Genomic DNA, 14,886 nt, shown 5'->3' with positions numbered 1-14,886 from the left:
GTTAAGACATGTAAATTGATAGTAAATGAAGATTTACTAGTTATTGTAGTGATTATAATGCTAAAAATATCAATTGTCATTCTTGAAAGAATTGAAAATTGATTTTAATTGTTCTTCCACCAGTCCATGACATCTAATTCTCTTCAATTATATGGCTTGAGTATTGGTTCTTCTAAATATTTTTTTAATTCAAACTTGTTCATAAAAGACTAATCCATAATTTTATAAATATATTGATAATAATAAAAATAGGCGGGCTTAAAAAGGTTGTCCCTTCTATTTCTGAGCCCTATAAGACTAACCCTTTTAAGCCTAATTTTTTTTGAATCACTTAAAATACAAACTCGGCCTTTTACTTAAAAGGGTTGGTCCAGTGGGATTGACCTGTTTTGATAGCTATGTTGTGCCGTAAGTTGAATTGTGAACTTCAGTGAAACCATGGTTTTGCGGATTAGAATAGCTTGGAATTTTTTGGATATTTAGGTCATATGTCCGAGAAAGTCTTTTTCTTGTTGGCAAAAAAACAAAGAGTATTTTTCTTAGCCAGTTCAGTCTCTTTGTACTTTTTTTTTGTCAAAAAAAGTCTTTTTATTTTTTTAAGGTTTGAGAGCCGGTTTGGAATAGTGTTCATAAACACTTATATACATATTTTACATTAGTCAAGAACAAACTCTTCACATACTTACTTTATATTTTGTAAATCATCGTTAAAAAACTATGTGTAAATTATTCTAAATGATGACTAAGGGGGTGTTTGGATATGAGAAGCACTTTTCCGCAAATCAAGATAAACTCCTTCACATATTTATCTCGTAAACTGTAAAATTATTTCTGAAACCATGATTTAGTTTCCATCCAAATACTCGACTGAGTTTTTGACAAAAAAAAGTTAGACCGAGTTAGAATGACCTCAACCTGGCGGTATTGGAAGTGAGAAGCCATAACGACGTCGTTTTTATCTGGAGGACGCGCTGCATGGGACTTTGCACTTGCAGGGTAGAGTCTGAACTTGGATTTTAGCCTAATCCCGGTCCCCCGCCACTCGTCTTCGTTACTCTCTCGTTTCCCCTCCAGAAAACCACCCCCCCCCCCCCGGGGTCACGGAGCTTAAACAAGGCCCTCTATAGCCTCTGTCTGCTTACTGTGCCACAAAAACGCCCACCTTCATAACGGCTTCTTGCATAAGCGACTGTGGAAGAAAGCTGGGGAGAGTGGTGGAGTTGATTGCCATGGGGTTTTCGACCCAGAAGCCCACCACCACCACTTTGCGGCCCTTTTGCCCCTCCTCTTTCTGGACTTCGCGCTCTTGTCGTTCCTTTCGCGTCGCTTCTTCTTCTTGGCCTCTCATGGCTCCCTCCGAAGCTCACTATGGCAGGTTCACTTCTGCTGTTCTTTTTTTACGTTCTCTGCAAGTTTTTACCTCTTGGCGCATGGGTTACTGTTTTTCACTGCAGATTTTTGAAATTTAATTCAATATCCTTACGTTTTAGGGAGGGCATAAGTGTTTTCAGGGAAACATGGCCTTGTCATGGTAAATGTAATGGTCAATTTTTTTTTTTTGGTGAATTCACTCTATCTATTTATAAGTGCAGTTGTCATTGTTTTGTTGGTAATGCACTTTTCCTAGATGTTTCCCAAAAAAGGTAGTTGGTAGCACATTGTCGGAGCTGAACGTTGACGTTTTGTTTTTCGGTGCACATTTTCGAAATTCGTTAGATAATCCAAAGTTTTAGACGAATGTTTTGGCGAAAGCCCATACTAACCAAATGGTCAGTTCGTTTGGCCTATTTGTTTATATTATTCAATGACCTCTTTGTGCATTCAAAATTTTTGTAACGCATTTGTTGTTGTTTGTGGGGGTGGGGAGGGGGCTTTGAATTTTGAGAAGTTAGTGTAGTAGCATATGTAATAAGTCAATGGTGTCATCTCGAGGACTTTTTCTGGCTAGCTTAAAATCTTGTTTGGCCTAAGGTGATTATAAACGTCTTGCTTCTTCTTCTGTGGGTTAAATTGATATTTAAATTCATTATTGTGTCTAAGTGGTTGCGACTTTTATTTTCTTTGCATGATATGAACAGCAGAAGAAAAATCCTCTCCGTTCAGGTAGTCAACAATGGCTGGCTGAATAGCACTGTGTCTTGTAATTCTCTTCAATTTAGAGAAGGTTCCTTACAATTTCTATCAAGAATAGTTATTGGGATGAATAAACACAATGATATGGAATATAACCGTCATCTGTATAAGACTCCAATTCATGGTTCATTCATGAAGTTTTCGACTGCATCGACTGGCATGTTGAAGGAAGTGACAGATGAAGAAGAGCTCAATTCTTCACATTATTCTGAAGCAAAAGTTCAGACTGTAAGTATTTTTGCTCATGACTGTGCAACATCCAATATTGCTGCTAAAGGTGAACTGTTTGGTGATAGAAGAGGCTGGGTGCGAGCTAGAGATAATTTGACTGTAACTAAAATGCAAAATAAGTTTGGGTGCAATAATGGCAGCACTTATGCATCTAAAATATGTATTTCCAATGGCCAGGAGCAGGTTCTTTCTAAGGACGGAGGGCCCCGTCCTCTTTTACTGAAGGACCATGAGGTACCTATCTCATCCCCTGTGGCCAGCCATTCTAAATCGAAAAATACAAAGGTACTGATGGACTCTAAAAGGGCAGGCGAGTCAATTGAATGCCATTTGGTAATCAATAAAGATGAAACTTCTGATATAAATGAGAATCACAATTTGGAGGCATCTACCAAGCATGCTGACATTGCATTAATGTCCAAAACAAAATATGTTACTGGTGATTCAAAGCTTCGCGCCAGGCTCTGTGGCATTTATAATGATATATTGGTCGTTGATAATATTTCTCTAGCTAAGGGAGTTGTTGGAATGCTTACAAAAAAGTACAGGCATCTTGTTCATGCATGTGATACTGAGGTATAAAGTCTTTCTAAGCATGCTAATTTATGTTGTGGTTTTCATTGGTACAACATTTTCTATAGCTTTGTTATTTATTTTCTTTTACTTTGGGCTTGAATTTGACCCGTTTGACCATTTCAGCTTGTGTATAATATAAAATCTTTCTTTCTTAAAATTCTTTTCTTCTTCTATGCTTTTATTAACATTATGGTCAAATGTTCTGAGATGAGGCAATAAGAGGCCTTTGTGCCTATTGCCATTTCTAAGCGTGATTCCATGGCGTCAAAAGTGATTTTTCATACATCTTTTGACTATTTTTGTTTTGCAAATTGTGGACATATAATATGTGCTGGTGAAAACATCTTTAAAGGTGGCCAAGATTGATGTCAAAGAGGAAACACCTGTTGATCATGGGGAGATAGTATGTTTCAGTGTTTATTCTGGTCCAGAAGCTGATTTTGGAAATGGGAAATCCTGTATTTGGGTGGATGTTCTTGATGGTGGAGGCAAAGAGATGTTATTTGAATTTGAACCGTTTTTCAAAGACCAATCCATCAAAAAGGTGAATTTTCCTGCTTAGCATCCTATTTTTGTTTGTTCTTGTTAAATTTTAATGTTTAGCTGCTTATATGAAATTAATGGTAAATATTCTAGATTGGGGGGAGGATATTAAAAGAGATACACCTGAAAAAATAACTCTTGAGCTAATGGTAGCGCATTACTCGCAGTCTTTCATGTGAGTTGGAAAATTAATTTGAAATAACAAAGCCACCCGTATCTTCTCCAGGTCTGGCATAACTATAGCTTTGATAATCATGTTATAGAGAACTATGGGCTTAAAGTTTCTGGTTTTCATGCTGATACAATGCACATGGCACGATTATGGAATTCATCAAGACGCTTGGATGGTGGTTATTCTCTTGAAGCACTTACAAGTGATAAAAGGGTTATGTGTGGGGCTCATTTGAACCATGAAAAGGATTTGATTGGTAAAGTGTCGATGAAAACTATATTTGGGCGGAAAAAGGTGAAAAAAGATGGATCTGAGGGTAAAATGATTACTATTCCTCCTGTTGAAGAGCTACAAAGAGATGAACGAATACCTTGGATATGTTATTCTGCCTTAGATGCTAGGAGCACTTTGAAGCTTTATGAAAGCCTTAAGAGCCATCTCTCAAAAATGCTGTGGAAAGTTGATGGAATACAGATGATGGGACTGGTGTCTGCAAAAACCATGTATGATTTCTATGAAGAATATTGGCGGCCATTTGGTGAACTTCTAGTCCAAATGGAATCTGAAGGGATGCTAGTTGACCGTGCATATCTTGCTGAGATAGAGAAAGTGGCCAAGGCAGAGCAAGAGGTAGCTGTTAACAGGTTCCGGAAATGGGCGTCTAGGTATTGTCCTGATGCAAAGTATATGAATGTGGGAAGTGATGCTCAGTTGCGCCAGCTGCTATTTGGTGGCATGGTGAACAGGTGCGCATCTATTTATTCTTCTCTGCTTCTTTTGATTCTTCCTTATTTTGTAAAATGAAGACTTAAATTTGTTTACATATAACCTATATTCAATATACAGAAGACATGTCTCTATTATGATGCTATTGTCATAAAATACGAGGTCCACTATTTATTAGATGCATACAAATATCTAAGCTAAGTTCGTCTCTAGTTTGAAAGCCTCTGTTATTGCAAATAGGCTTTTTTATTATTATTACAATTGTTTGCTACAGTAATCGTTTTCTTGAAAATTTTAATTTGGATTCTAAATGCTTTCAAGTGTAGAATATATTTCTTCACTGGAATTAATTTGACTTAATAGATTAACCGGACACCAAATCTCTGTGAATTATGATTTAGAGTCTGGACTTGTTCATCCGAAATGGTACTCATTGCATTAGTTTGCAGGGCCGTAAGATTAGTACATAGTAGAAACTCAGTTTTAAAGTAGGTATTGATATTTTCAATGTTAATCATAGTGCAACTCAACTGGGTTAGTCTGAGGCTTGATGTATTCCAGAATCCAAACACAAGCTGCTGTTGGTTCGGGTTTTGGGCCAATCACAAACAAACAACATGGGTCATATGTTTATGAACTTAGACCCTTTAATATATGTACATATTGTTGTACATGAGATCATGGGAAAAAAGAAGTGCTTTTCTTTCTCATTTCTAATTAAACTTACTATTTTCCACTATTCACAAAAATGTAGTTCAGCTACAGTGATAAATATGAGGCTTTCATTTTCATTTTCTGAATGCTTATTCCAGTAAAGACCCTAGTGTGGCACTTCCAATAGAGCGGACTTTCAAAGTTCCCAATGTTGATAAAGTCATCAAAGAAGGCCAGAAGGCTCCCTCAAAATTTCGCGACATTAAGCTGCATAGCATTGGTTGTCAACTGGAAACTGAGATGTACACAGAATCTGGTTGGCCATCTGTCAGTGGTGATGCTTTAAAGGCTCTTGCTGGAAATGCTTCAGCTGAATATGACTTTCTAGATGAGGCCTGTAACCTGGGTTGTGATGATGAATATGAAAATTCTTCTAAGGATGAAGTTACCTATGTGGAAAAGGACACTACAGCTTATGGAACTGCTTTTTCTGCCTTTGCAACTGAGGATGAAGGTAGAGAAGCTTGCCATGCAATTGCTGCTTTATGCGAAGTCTGTTCAATCGACTCTTTGATATCTAACTTTATCCTTCCCTTGCAGGTAATTTATTCTATTTGTATTTCTGTTAGATTTTCCTCCCTTTTGTTTATGCTAATCATTCATTGTTGCGTTCCCCTGATAATCTTTGACTACTTTGGCTGAGGCATATTTTTAATGAAGTTTTGGTTGGAAACTTTTTAAGTTTCAACATTATTTGAGCATGAGTGACAGGTGGGGGAGGGTAGCTTGCTATCTATTTACTCGTCCACTAATGCAATTTTCTTTATTTTATTCTAGGATTGTTAATATTTTTCTAGTTTTCTTGGTTTTGGTCTGTGGCAGGGTAGTAATGTTTCGGGAAGGAATGGGCGCATTCATTGTTCCTTAAATATCAACACGGAGACAGGACGCTTGTCAGCTAGAAGGCCTAATTTACAGGTTCTTTTAAATTAAAAGACATGATTAAAGTCATCTTTATGATTATGATTAGGTTACTTTTGAATGTTAAATTTTGGTTTACTTGAAAAAGCTCGAGTACTGTACAATATAAACTCTACCATTGGCCTCCGTTTTTGGTATATGGGCATGTTGTTCCTAAATTAGAAGTTGGATCACACATTGTAGCAGTGCACAAAAAAAGGGACTGGACAGTTCGGCTTAGACCAGAAACCGGCCTCCGATCAGCTCGGAATAAACCGGGATGAACGAGGAAAAACCGAGTAACCCACTGGTTCGTGCAAGTTGGCCGGTTTCTTTTTTTTTTTTTAAAAAAAAAAGCTTCTTTCTTGCTCACTGTTTCCCGGAGGAGCCATGGAAAGTGGAAACTACTCGTGCTCTGCCTCTGCTCGTCGAAGTCAAGGAGGAAGAAGTGTAATGAGTGACTGATGTGTGTTCAAGGAGGAAAGAAGCTGTGATGGATTGATGCATACTGAAGGAGGAAAGAGAGTCTGCACTCTACATGTTCAAGGGGGGAAGATGAAAGAGGAAAGAAGTTGTGTATGCCATGTGATGCATGTGTATTAGGGAGAGGAGGAAAGGTCAAAAGGTAGAGTGCTAATGATCACGTGGGAGAGAGAACAAAAATGAGGAAAGAAGGAACAAAGGGAGTTAAAAAAAAAAAAAAATACAAAGAGGAGATAATTTATTGAGTCACTGGCGGTAGAAAGAGGAAAATAAAAGAAAGAAAAAAAAATTCATATGTATAAATACTTTATAACATAAGTAATTATTTAAAAATTAAAAATTATTTATTATAATTAAAATATGAATATTTTAACTCATTTTAAATAAATTCTAACATTTTAATATAACTGGTTTGACTCTGAGTTGATCCCGATATGACTGTTTAACCCTCAAACCACTGTGTTAACTGGTTTAGTATCTGGTCCAGTTTTTTATTCCTTGCATTGCAGTATTATTTCACAATATACTGTACTACTTGATGCTAGTATGTGGGTTTTACTTACTACACAACTCTATCTGTAATAGTAGTTGCATAGCAACCCATTTTCTATCTTTCTTATGAATGGCTGCAACAATATTTTATGGCACTAACTTATTATTGTTGTTGTTGTTGTTGTTATTTTTAAGATTATGTCCTTTTAACTTTGTCTCTCATTTTGTTATGATGCATCATAGAATGCTTTATCTTCTTTGCTTATCTTTATCTTTATTCAAATAAAAACGTATCCAAACTTTAATTCATCATTACATTTTGGTGAGGAAATTTATATGGTTATGATTTTCCTTAACTAAAGTGAATGAACCTTTCTTCTCTCTTTTTTTCAATTTTTTTTTGTTCTTTGTATTAACAGCAGCTTTATTATGGATGACATGGGATCCTGTTGGGCATACAGGGGCAGGGCTGAAATTCTGTTTTGCTTGTTAAGTATTTGAAGTTTCCATTGGAAGCATCTTCTCTCTTTTCTGGACGTCGGATGTCTACTTGGTCTTTTGTTTCATTAGCTATTAATTCGATAGAGTTGATGGATACTGTTAGGTGGTTTCATTTGTTTTGGGGTTTTCAGTCGGACTTTCACGTGTAGGTATCACATTGACTAGATTTATAATTGTTATTCAAAATCTTTAGAGCTCATCTAATATATGTGTGCTTTTAATAAAATAGAATCAACCTGCGTTGGAAAAGGATCGGTACAAGATTCGTCAAGCTTTTATAGCTGCACCTGGTAATTCTCTTATAGTTGCTGATTATGGACAGGTTAGCAGTTTATGCTATTGATTTATTTGCGTTGATTGCAATAAAGTTGTTCTGTTGATTGAGATGTTTATTGTGTTACAGCTGGAGCTAAGAATTCTTGCGCACCTTGCCAGCTGTAAGAGTATGCTGGATGCCTTTAAAGCTGGTGGAGATTTCCATTCAAGGACTGCAATGAATATGTATCCACATATTCGAGAAGCAATTGAAAAAAAGGAAGTGGTTCTGGAGTGGCATCCTCTGCCTGGTGAAGATAAACCCCCAGTTCCTCTGCTAAAGGTACTAGTACTTATCAGCTGATTAATACAGGAAACGGGCAGTGTGAATAGATGGTAAGACCCTTTGCTCAGAGATATGCAAGTAATGCCATTATTTGCTGTCTCTGGTAACTGATTTGACCGGTCAGGTTTAAAAACCACCTTTGTTTTGGAAGTTAGTAAAGGAGGACAGCTCGTCTGCTCTTTCTTCAGGATGACCATGGTTTCCTCAATTATTAGAACTGTGAAGCTCTTGAATTAAGGGATACATTTTTCTTGCAAATAATTATTTTCAGAGAATTAAGTGATGACATGATACGTAACCCTTTGTTAACCTAAAAATCAAACTCTTGAAGATAGAGATAAGAGAATACATCCATGCAGTGAAGAAAAATTTAGGAAATAATTATATTATAAAGCATGGGTTCATGTCTTGAAATTCAGATCTAAATGAGCGGTTTCCAGAATTTTAGAGACTGCTGGGCTTTTTTCAGTGGCTGTGGCATGAGATTCAAGCTGATTTTCAGACTCATGTTCAGGAATTGGAGTTGGATGGAAGAGAGGTAGTAGTAACAGTGGCATCTAGTGACATTTAGGGTCCATTTGCCTGCTGTCTAGAATGGGTGGTTAGGGATAATAAGGTTGATCTTCCACTAATTTAACATTCTTAGTGACATATACTTTCTTTGTGGCTGGACAAAGACACTTGTACCCCTTCTGGTTTGAGGAATAACCCAGAAAAATGGTTTTAATGGCCCTAGACTCCCATTTTCACCCAAAGCTGCACACGCAAAATCCCTCTGGAATAGAGGTTTGTGAGGGGAAATTAGGATATGCTTCACAGAATTTTTGAAATGGGGCAAGGAACTTCAAAGTTGGGGAGGGCATGTGATTTTTTACATGGGTAGAGGTGAGTGTAGCATTCCCAAAATTTGTTGGGCACATGACTACCGATCATGATAGCTCTAGCTACTTGAAGAAGGTGACCATTCTTCCTTTGGTGACACCGTTTTGCTGAGGTGACCTAACACAAGAAGTTTGATGGTGTATTCTCTGTTCTTATGGGAACATTTTAAAAGGTGAGTTTAAGTAATTCACTTTGAAGAATTTCTATTGAAGTTTGGAGCTGGTCTTGAACAAAGGTGTAGAATCTTTTGAAAATGGCGTACACTTCATGTTTCTCTCACAGTAGGAAAACTCAAAATGATCATCAATGAAGGTGACAGACCATCTGGCCTTAGAGTTAGTTTCAAATTTTGGAGGACCCCATACATCACTATGAATAAGAGCAAAAGGATGAGTGTGATTATAATATGATAAGGATAAGAATTGGGAACTTGCTTAGGCCACGGTTAAGTCTTGAAATTCACAACCACATTTGTCTAAAATAACAAGACAATTTAATTGAGATGCCACTCGATTTACAGATAATAGATTGCATTAAATTTCTAGGACATATAAAACATCCTTTAAAGCAAATTTTTGCGGACATAATCACAATGCGGGAGCCCATGACTCTTGCATACTGCCCATTTGCTATTTCAACAGTTTCATGCTCAGAAAATTGTTCTTTAACAGAATCCACCACCCAAGTATCTTTGGGTTTAACCGTACTTCAAAGTACATCAGTAAGGGCTATACTTGCGTGTGCCGATGTAATAAATGGTCAGCACTTAAGGAATCAGTCTCAGATTCTATAGCATTAACCATCAAGCCTTTCTTTTTGCCTTTTGTCCTTTGCTTTGAGTTTGGGGGCTTGCCATGTAATTTCCAGCAGGTGTTCCTGGTGTGTCCATTTTTGTTGCAATGGTCACACCACTTTTTTTAGACATCTTTCCCTCACTTTGCCCTAGTTCCCACTGATAGATAGCGCAGATGCATCATGGAGAGCTGCAGCTGCACTTTAAGTAAGCATCTTCCTACTTTTCCTCACGTATGATCATATTGGATTCTTCTTCTAGTTAGTGAAGGGGCTTCTGTTATGGTCAAAATATAAGTAGTTAGATAGTTAGTTATGGTAATTACAGTTATTTTTCAGATTGTTTGTTTCCGTACAGAACTAGCTGTTATAATCTAAGGGGACTAACCTATAAATAAGAGTTCCCTAGATCATTTGTACCTGTGTTGTTTTGCTATTGAATAAATACACTTTGAATCCTCTGTCTCTCTCGATCTCTTTGTCCTCTTTTCCTCTTTCTCTCTCTTCCCTCTTCTTTCTCAATTTCCATAACAGCTTCATACTCACGATATGACCTTGCATGTCCTCAAATGGGTCATTTAAACCAAGCAAAAACTCATAACACCTTTCTCTATCAAGAAGTTGCTTGTAATATATCTTGTCTTGGTGACAAGACCACTTGCAGACTTCATAGAGATTGATTTGTTGCCAAAGTTTCATTAGTGAACTATGATATTGGGTTAGTGTTTGCTCCGCTTGAATCAACTTTCAATCAACAAATTGCTTGTAATATAGTCTCTCTTGGTGATGAGATCACTGATGAATTTCATAGAGATCAATTTGTTGCCTAAGTTTTGTCAGTGCACTGTGATATTGGGTTGGTGCTTGCAACCATTGGCCATAACTATTTATAGGCCCAGGAGCAAGAAAGAGAAAATTGACCTCTTGATGCTTGACAAGAGACTAGAGGATAGGGGAAGGTTATGCACTGATGGATGATCTTTAGGGGAGATGCTTAAAATGAAAATAATTAGGGAAAAATCATGAATTCCACACTCTCCTTTAAACTAAGGTATATATTTCACTCATGCCTAGTTTGGATATGTTAACATCAAAACCTTGAAGGTGCATAAATGTTGAAGAGCAATGCGTTAAATGCCCTAATCTTCAAGGGCTTCATGCGCAAACCTAGCTCAATGTGTGCTTTCCATGTTTCAATGCCTACTACAGAATGTTGTATTTCTAGACAAGAAGGACAAATCAAGAAAATGACTTCCAATAGGACTAAACTCTATGCCGATTGGCTATCATTGAATGGCCGGGGTGTCATATTATCAAAGGACCAGAAAAGTGGACATCTGTTGTGTCATGCTGTAATATGCTTCCATGCTCGTCCCATGCAGCAATTCATATGATGTAGGAAGTACCCCCACATCTTTTTGATCTCTTGTTTCCATGCAGCTGCGCATTGGCATAATGAAAGCTTGGCATCGCCAAGGAGAGACAATCTTGAAATTATTTGCGCCTAAAAGCAAATTGTCCAACTAGATTGCACCTTGCACTCAAAGCATATTGTCTGGAAGGATATTTTCTCTATGCTGTCCTTTTTTTGTGATGTTTCCATTCATTTAGCTCAACCTTCTCTTTTTAATAGGTTTTCTAATTTTAGTCCTTGCTCCCTCACTATTTCTGTATTGTAATAAACTTCTAATGTTTTAATATCATTTTGCCTATTTATCCCAAAAAAAAAAAACCTGTTTTTACTCTGTTTTATTTATAATATTTTTGGATAGAATCTGTTGATGATCTTGTCAAAATTAAGTCGATTTACCCTCTATTACTCAACTAGAGACGGCAGGCTTGTGTATAGTGGTTTAATTTCGTGTTATGCCTTTCTGTACAATAAATTTATCCAGGTGGTTTTTCTTATAGTAATAAAATTGGAGAATACATGAACTGAACCGATAATTTAAAATCAAGATAGGTGTGCAGTGTTCCCATCATATTTGTTAAGTTCAACATGCAGTATGATTTCTATTGGATAATTCATATTGATTTTGATATTCTTGTCATTTCAGGATGCATTTGGTTCTGAAAGAAGGAAAGCCAAAATGCTTAACTTTTCAATTGCCTATGGAAAAACTCCTGTGGGGCTAGCCAGGGATTGGAAGGTATCTCAAATTCTGCTGCAGGTGAAAAATACTATTTGATTGTCCAGACAATTTAATGGATGTGTATTCTCAGGTTTCTGTAAAAGAAGCTAGGGAGACAGTTAAGCTCTGGTACAATGATAGAAAAGAAGTTTTGGCATGGCAAGAGCAGCGTAAAAAAGAAGCCTGTGAGCATCATTGTGTATACACACTGCTAGGGCGAGCCCGGCGGTTCCCTTTGATGGCTAAAGCTACATCATCTCAAAAAAGTCATATTGAGCGGGCTGCTATAAATACACCTGTGCAGGTCCTTCATTCTATCTAATATAATAATGCATTCGCCCTCTTTTGTCACTGTATCTGAAGTATAATGTTTGCCTCATTGTGGATATGCAATGTTTTGAATTTATTTGTCTGCCATGAGCAAGGCAACCTCTCAAAAATTAGTGAGGGGCTGAGGCAGCACACCTGCCGCTATTTCACTTGATTGTAGCAAATCATGATCAGAATAAAAACAATAAAGAAAAATAAAGGAGATGTGGAGAGGGAATACAGGTGAAAAACAGTTATAAGAGGGACTGTGTCTCTCAGTGAGCTGCACCAATAATGACCTCCAAAAATGGTTGTCCAAGCTGATCTTAGTTGTAGTAACATCTGATTCTCAAACTTCTTGTTGTTTCATGCCCCATTAGTGGTCCGTACCCTAAGATAAGTTCGTGACCCCATCCTTGGGGACCTTTTCTTCATGGTTTTCTGATTTTTGAAATTGCCACAGGGCAGTGCAGCTGATGTTGCCATGTGCGCCATGTTACAAATATCCAGAAACACACGGTTGAAAGAGCTTGGATGGAAGTTACTTCTACAGGTCAACTTCATGTCGTGAATATTTCCTTTTAAGATCTATGTAATATTGTTTTGTTTCTGTCGAACTAGTATTTTCCTACGGCACACAGACTTATATGGGATAGAAGGTTCGTTATGTGATGACAAAGCTAAGAAACTTGCTCAAATTTCAAAGCTTTATGTCACACTTATTTTGTTGTGCTTGGCTATAATTTTTTGTTTTATGGAAACTTCATGAACTCCGTTTTTTTTTTTTTTTTAAAACCAGTTTTCTGAAAGGGTTTTCTTCTAAACATTTTTCTTTGTCCACATTAACCCGGACTTTATCATTATTAGACTGTTAGTACTCTAGTTTGATGAGCATTCAACTTCTTATCAAGGATGGTAGATGGAGTCCATGGGATTTTGACATGATTATCCCGTCACTCGTTGCTGCGAATTCTATGACCGTTTTCAATTGCTGTTATCTCATGTTGAGGCTATTTCATGTTGCAAATTGCTGAGTTCGTATATTTCCTGTTATCTGCTATTTATGTGTGTGTGTGTGTGTATTTTATGTGGGTGCACGGTGCAGGTTCATGATGAAGTCATACTTGAAGGGCCAACAGAATCTGCTGAGATTGCAAAGGCTATAGTTGTTGAGTGCATGTCCAAACCGTTCGATGGCAAGAATATTCTTCAAGTCGATCTCGCTGTTGATGCTAAGTGTGCGCAAAACTGGTACTCAGCAAAATAGATACTTGGTCTGAGCTTTTACGGTAGGAAGGCCATGCATTGGTTTTGGAGGGGCTTACTTTGGCCCATCGTGCCGCTGCCCTTACTGGATCTGGGGAATGTTTCCTCTCATTTTACGTAACCTTGGCTTCATAATTGGCTTTGTGAATGCAATCAAAGATGCTTTCGCTTCAATCTCTTTTTGGTCGTGAGACTAAGGTTTTGGATGTTGTGGGTGGCGGTTCCAATTTGAAGGCTGGGAATCTTAAAGCAGTGCATGAACGCCCATAGCAAGAAGCAAATGGCTCAAACCAACTGCTGTCTCCGCCTTGGCTACTTTCATTGGTTTGGTTTTTAGGTTCCATGTGATTTGCTTCATGTACTTATATGATTATCGGTTCGATGTAGATTGTATTATACATGTATATAAATCAAATACGGTGACCATATCAATCCTGCTGATGGCCATGTTTAGTCTTAGTTTTTTTTTTGTTGTTGTTATAAAATGATCAATTATATTAAATGTAAAAGGGTAATTATATAAGCACACGAGACAACTTTTAAAGTTTCCCCCAAAAAAATCTTGAGGCTCTATTTTCTCTCCATGTACAAAATGATCTATTTCCAAGTTTGCCCGAAAAATCTTTTTTGAATAATAGAAAATAATAAAAGCAATTTTTGAGAAAAAATATGACGTGTAACAAGATCAATTATAGAACAAAACAAGTTGTTATGGTTTTTAATTTTAATAACAGAATCGAAGTTCACAATGTAGAGGAAATAGAGGTAACCAAGTCCGATGTTAACCCATCATAAATAACGACATTCTTGGCAGCCAAAAGAGCAGAAAAGAGAATGGAGAGATGTAAGGCGTCCTCATGAAACAGTGTTATTGGCCCAGCGAGAGTGCAAAATGATCTCAAGTCTCGCTGATTCTGCATAACTAGCACCAGTTGATCTCCACCTTGATTTCATAATCCGGATTTATTTTTTTGCGCAAAAATAATCCAGATTGATGAGTCCATATGAGAACCTTTCGAAAATACTGACGCATGGGAAGTCTCTTGGGCTTTGTTTGATAAAACATGGAAAATAAATGATAGAGATTGAGATTATAATTTAAAAAAATTATTAAAATAGTATTTAACATAAGCAATTATTTATTATATGGGATTAGGCTGCGTTTGGTAGGAAGCATTAAAAATGAAAGATTGATATTAAGATTGCAATTGAAAAAATTTATGAAAAGAGTGTTTAATATAAGAAATTGTTTGTTATATGGGATTAGTCAAACCCATGTACATGGAATTGGAGAATATCACAGGAGGAGTGGCTAATCCCACATAAATGGGTTTGGCTAATCCCATATAATAAACAATTACTCATGCTAAATACTATTTCAATTATTTTTTTAATCCCAATCCCAATCCCAATCTCTCATTTTCAATTTCGTA

General features: G+C 37.0%; 1 protein-coding gene across 4 annotated transcripts; it reads left to right on the top strand.

The window, feature by feature from the left end:
* The first annotated feature begins 1,098 nt into the window (after positions 1–1,098).
* Positions 1,099–13,955, top strand: LOC114717194 (DNA polymerase I A, chloroplastic/mitochondrial). 4 transcript variants are annotated; one of them, XM_028902294.1, is made up of 13 exons: positions 1,099–1,375; positions 2,079–2,361; positions 2,548–2,940; positions 3,293–3,484; positions 3,710–4,401; positions 5,194–5,635; positions 5,918–6,013; positions 7,701–7,793; positions 7,875–8,069; positions 11,804–11,896; positions 11,970–12,182; positions 12,651–12,740; positions 13,293–13,955. In XM_028902294.1, the coding sequence occupies exons 1-13, from the start codon at positions 1,230–1,232 to the stop codon at positions 13,452–13,454; spliced, it is 3,090 nt and encodes a 1,029-aa protein (XP_028758127.1). In that variant the 5' UTR covers positions 1,099–1,229; the 3' UTR covers positions 13,455–13,955. The 4 variants fall into 4 exon arrangements, with proteins under 4 accessions (XP_028758127.1, XP_028758126.1, XP_028758125.1 ...); XM_028902293.1 differs by having other exon boundaries at positions 2,542–2,940; XM_028902292.1 differs by having other exon boundaries at positions 2,082–2,940.
* The last annotated feature ends 931 nt before the right edge of the window (positions 13,956–14,886 follow it).

This window comes from Neltuma alba, unplaced genomic scaffold (assembly GCF_004799145.2).
Source record: "Neltuma alba isolate B1F8T4 unplaced genomic scaffold, ASM479914v2 tig00011711_pilon, whole genome shotgun sequence".
Lineage (NCBI taxonomy): Eukaryota > Viridiplantae > Streptophyta > Magnoliopsida > Fabales > Fabaceae > Neltuma > Neltuma alba.
This window is presented reverse-complemented; position numbering and strand designations above follow the sequence as displayed.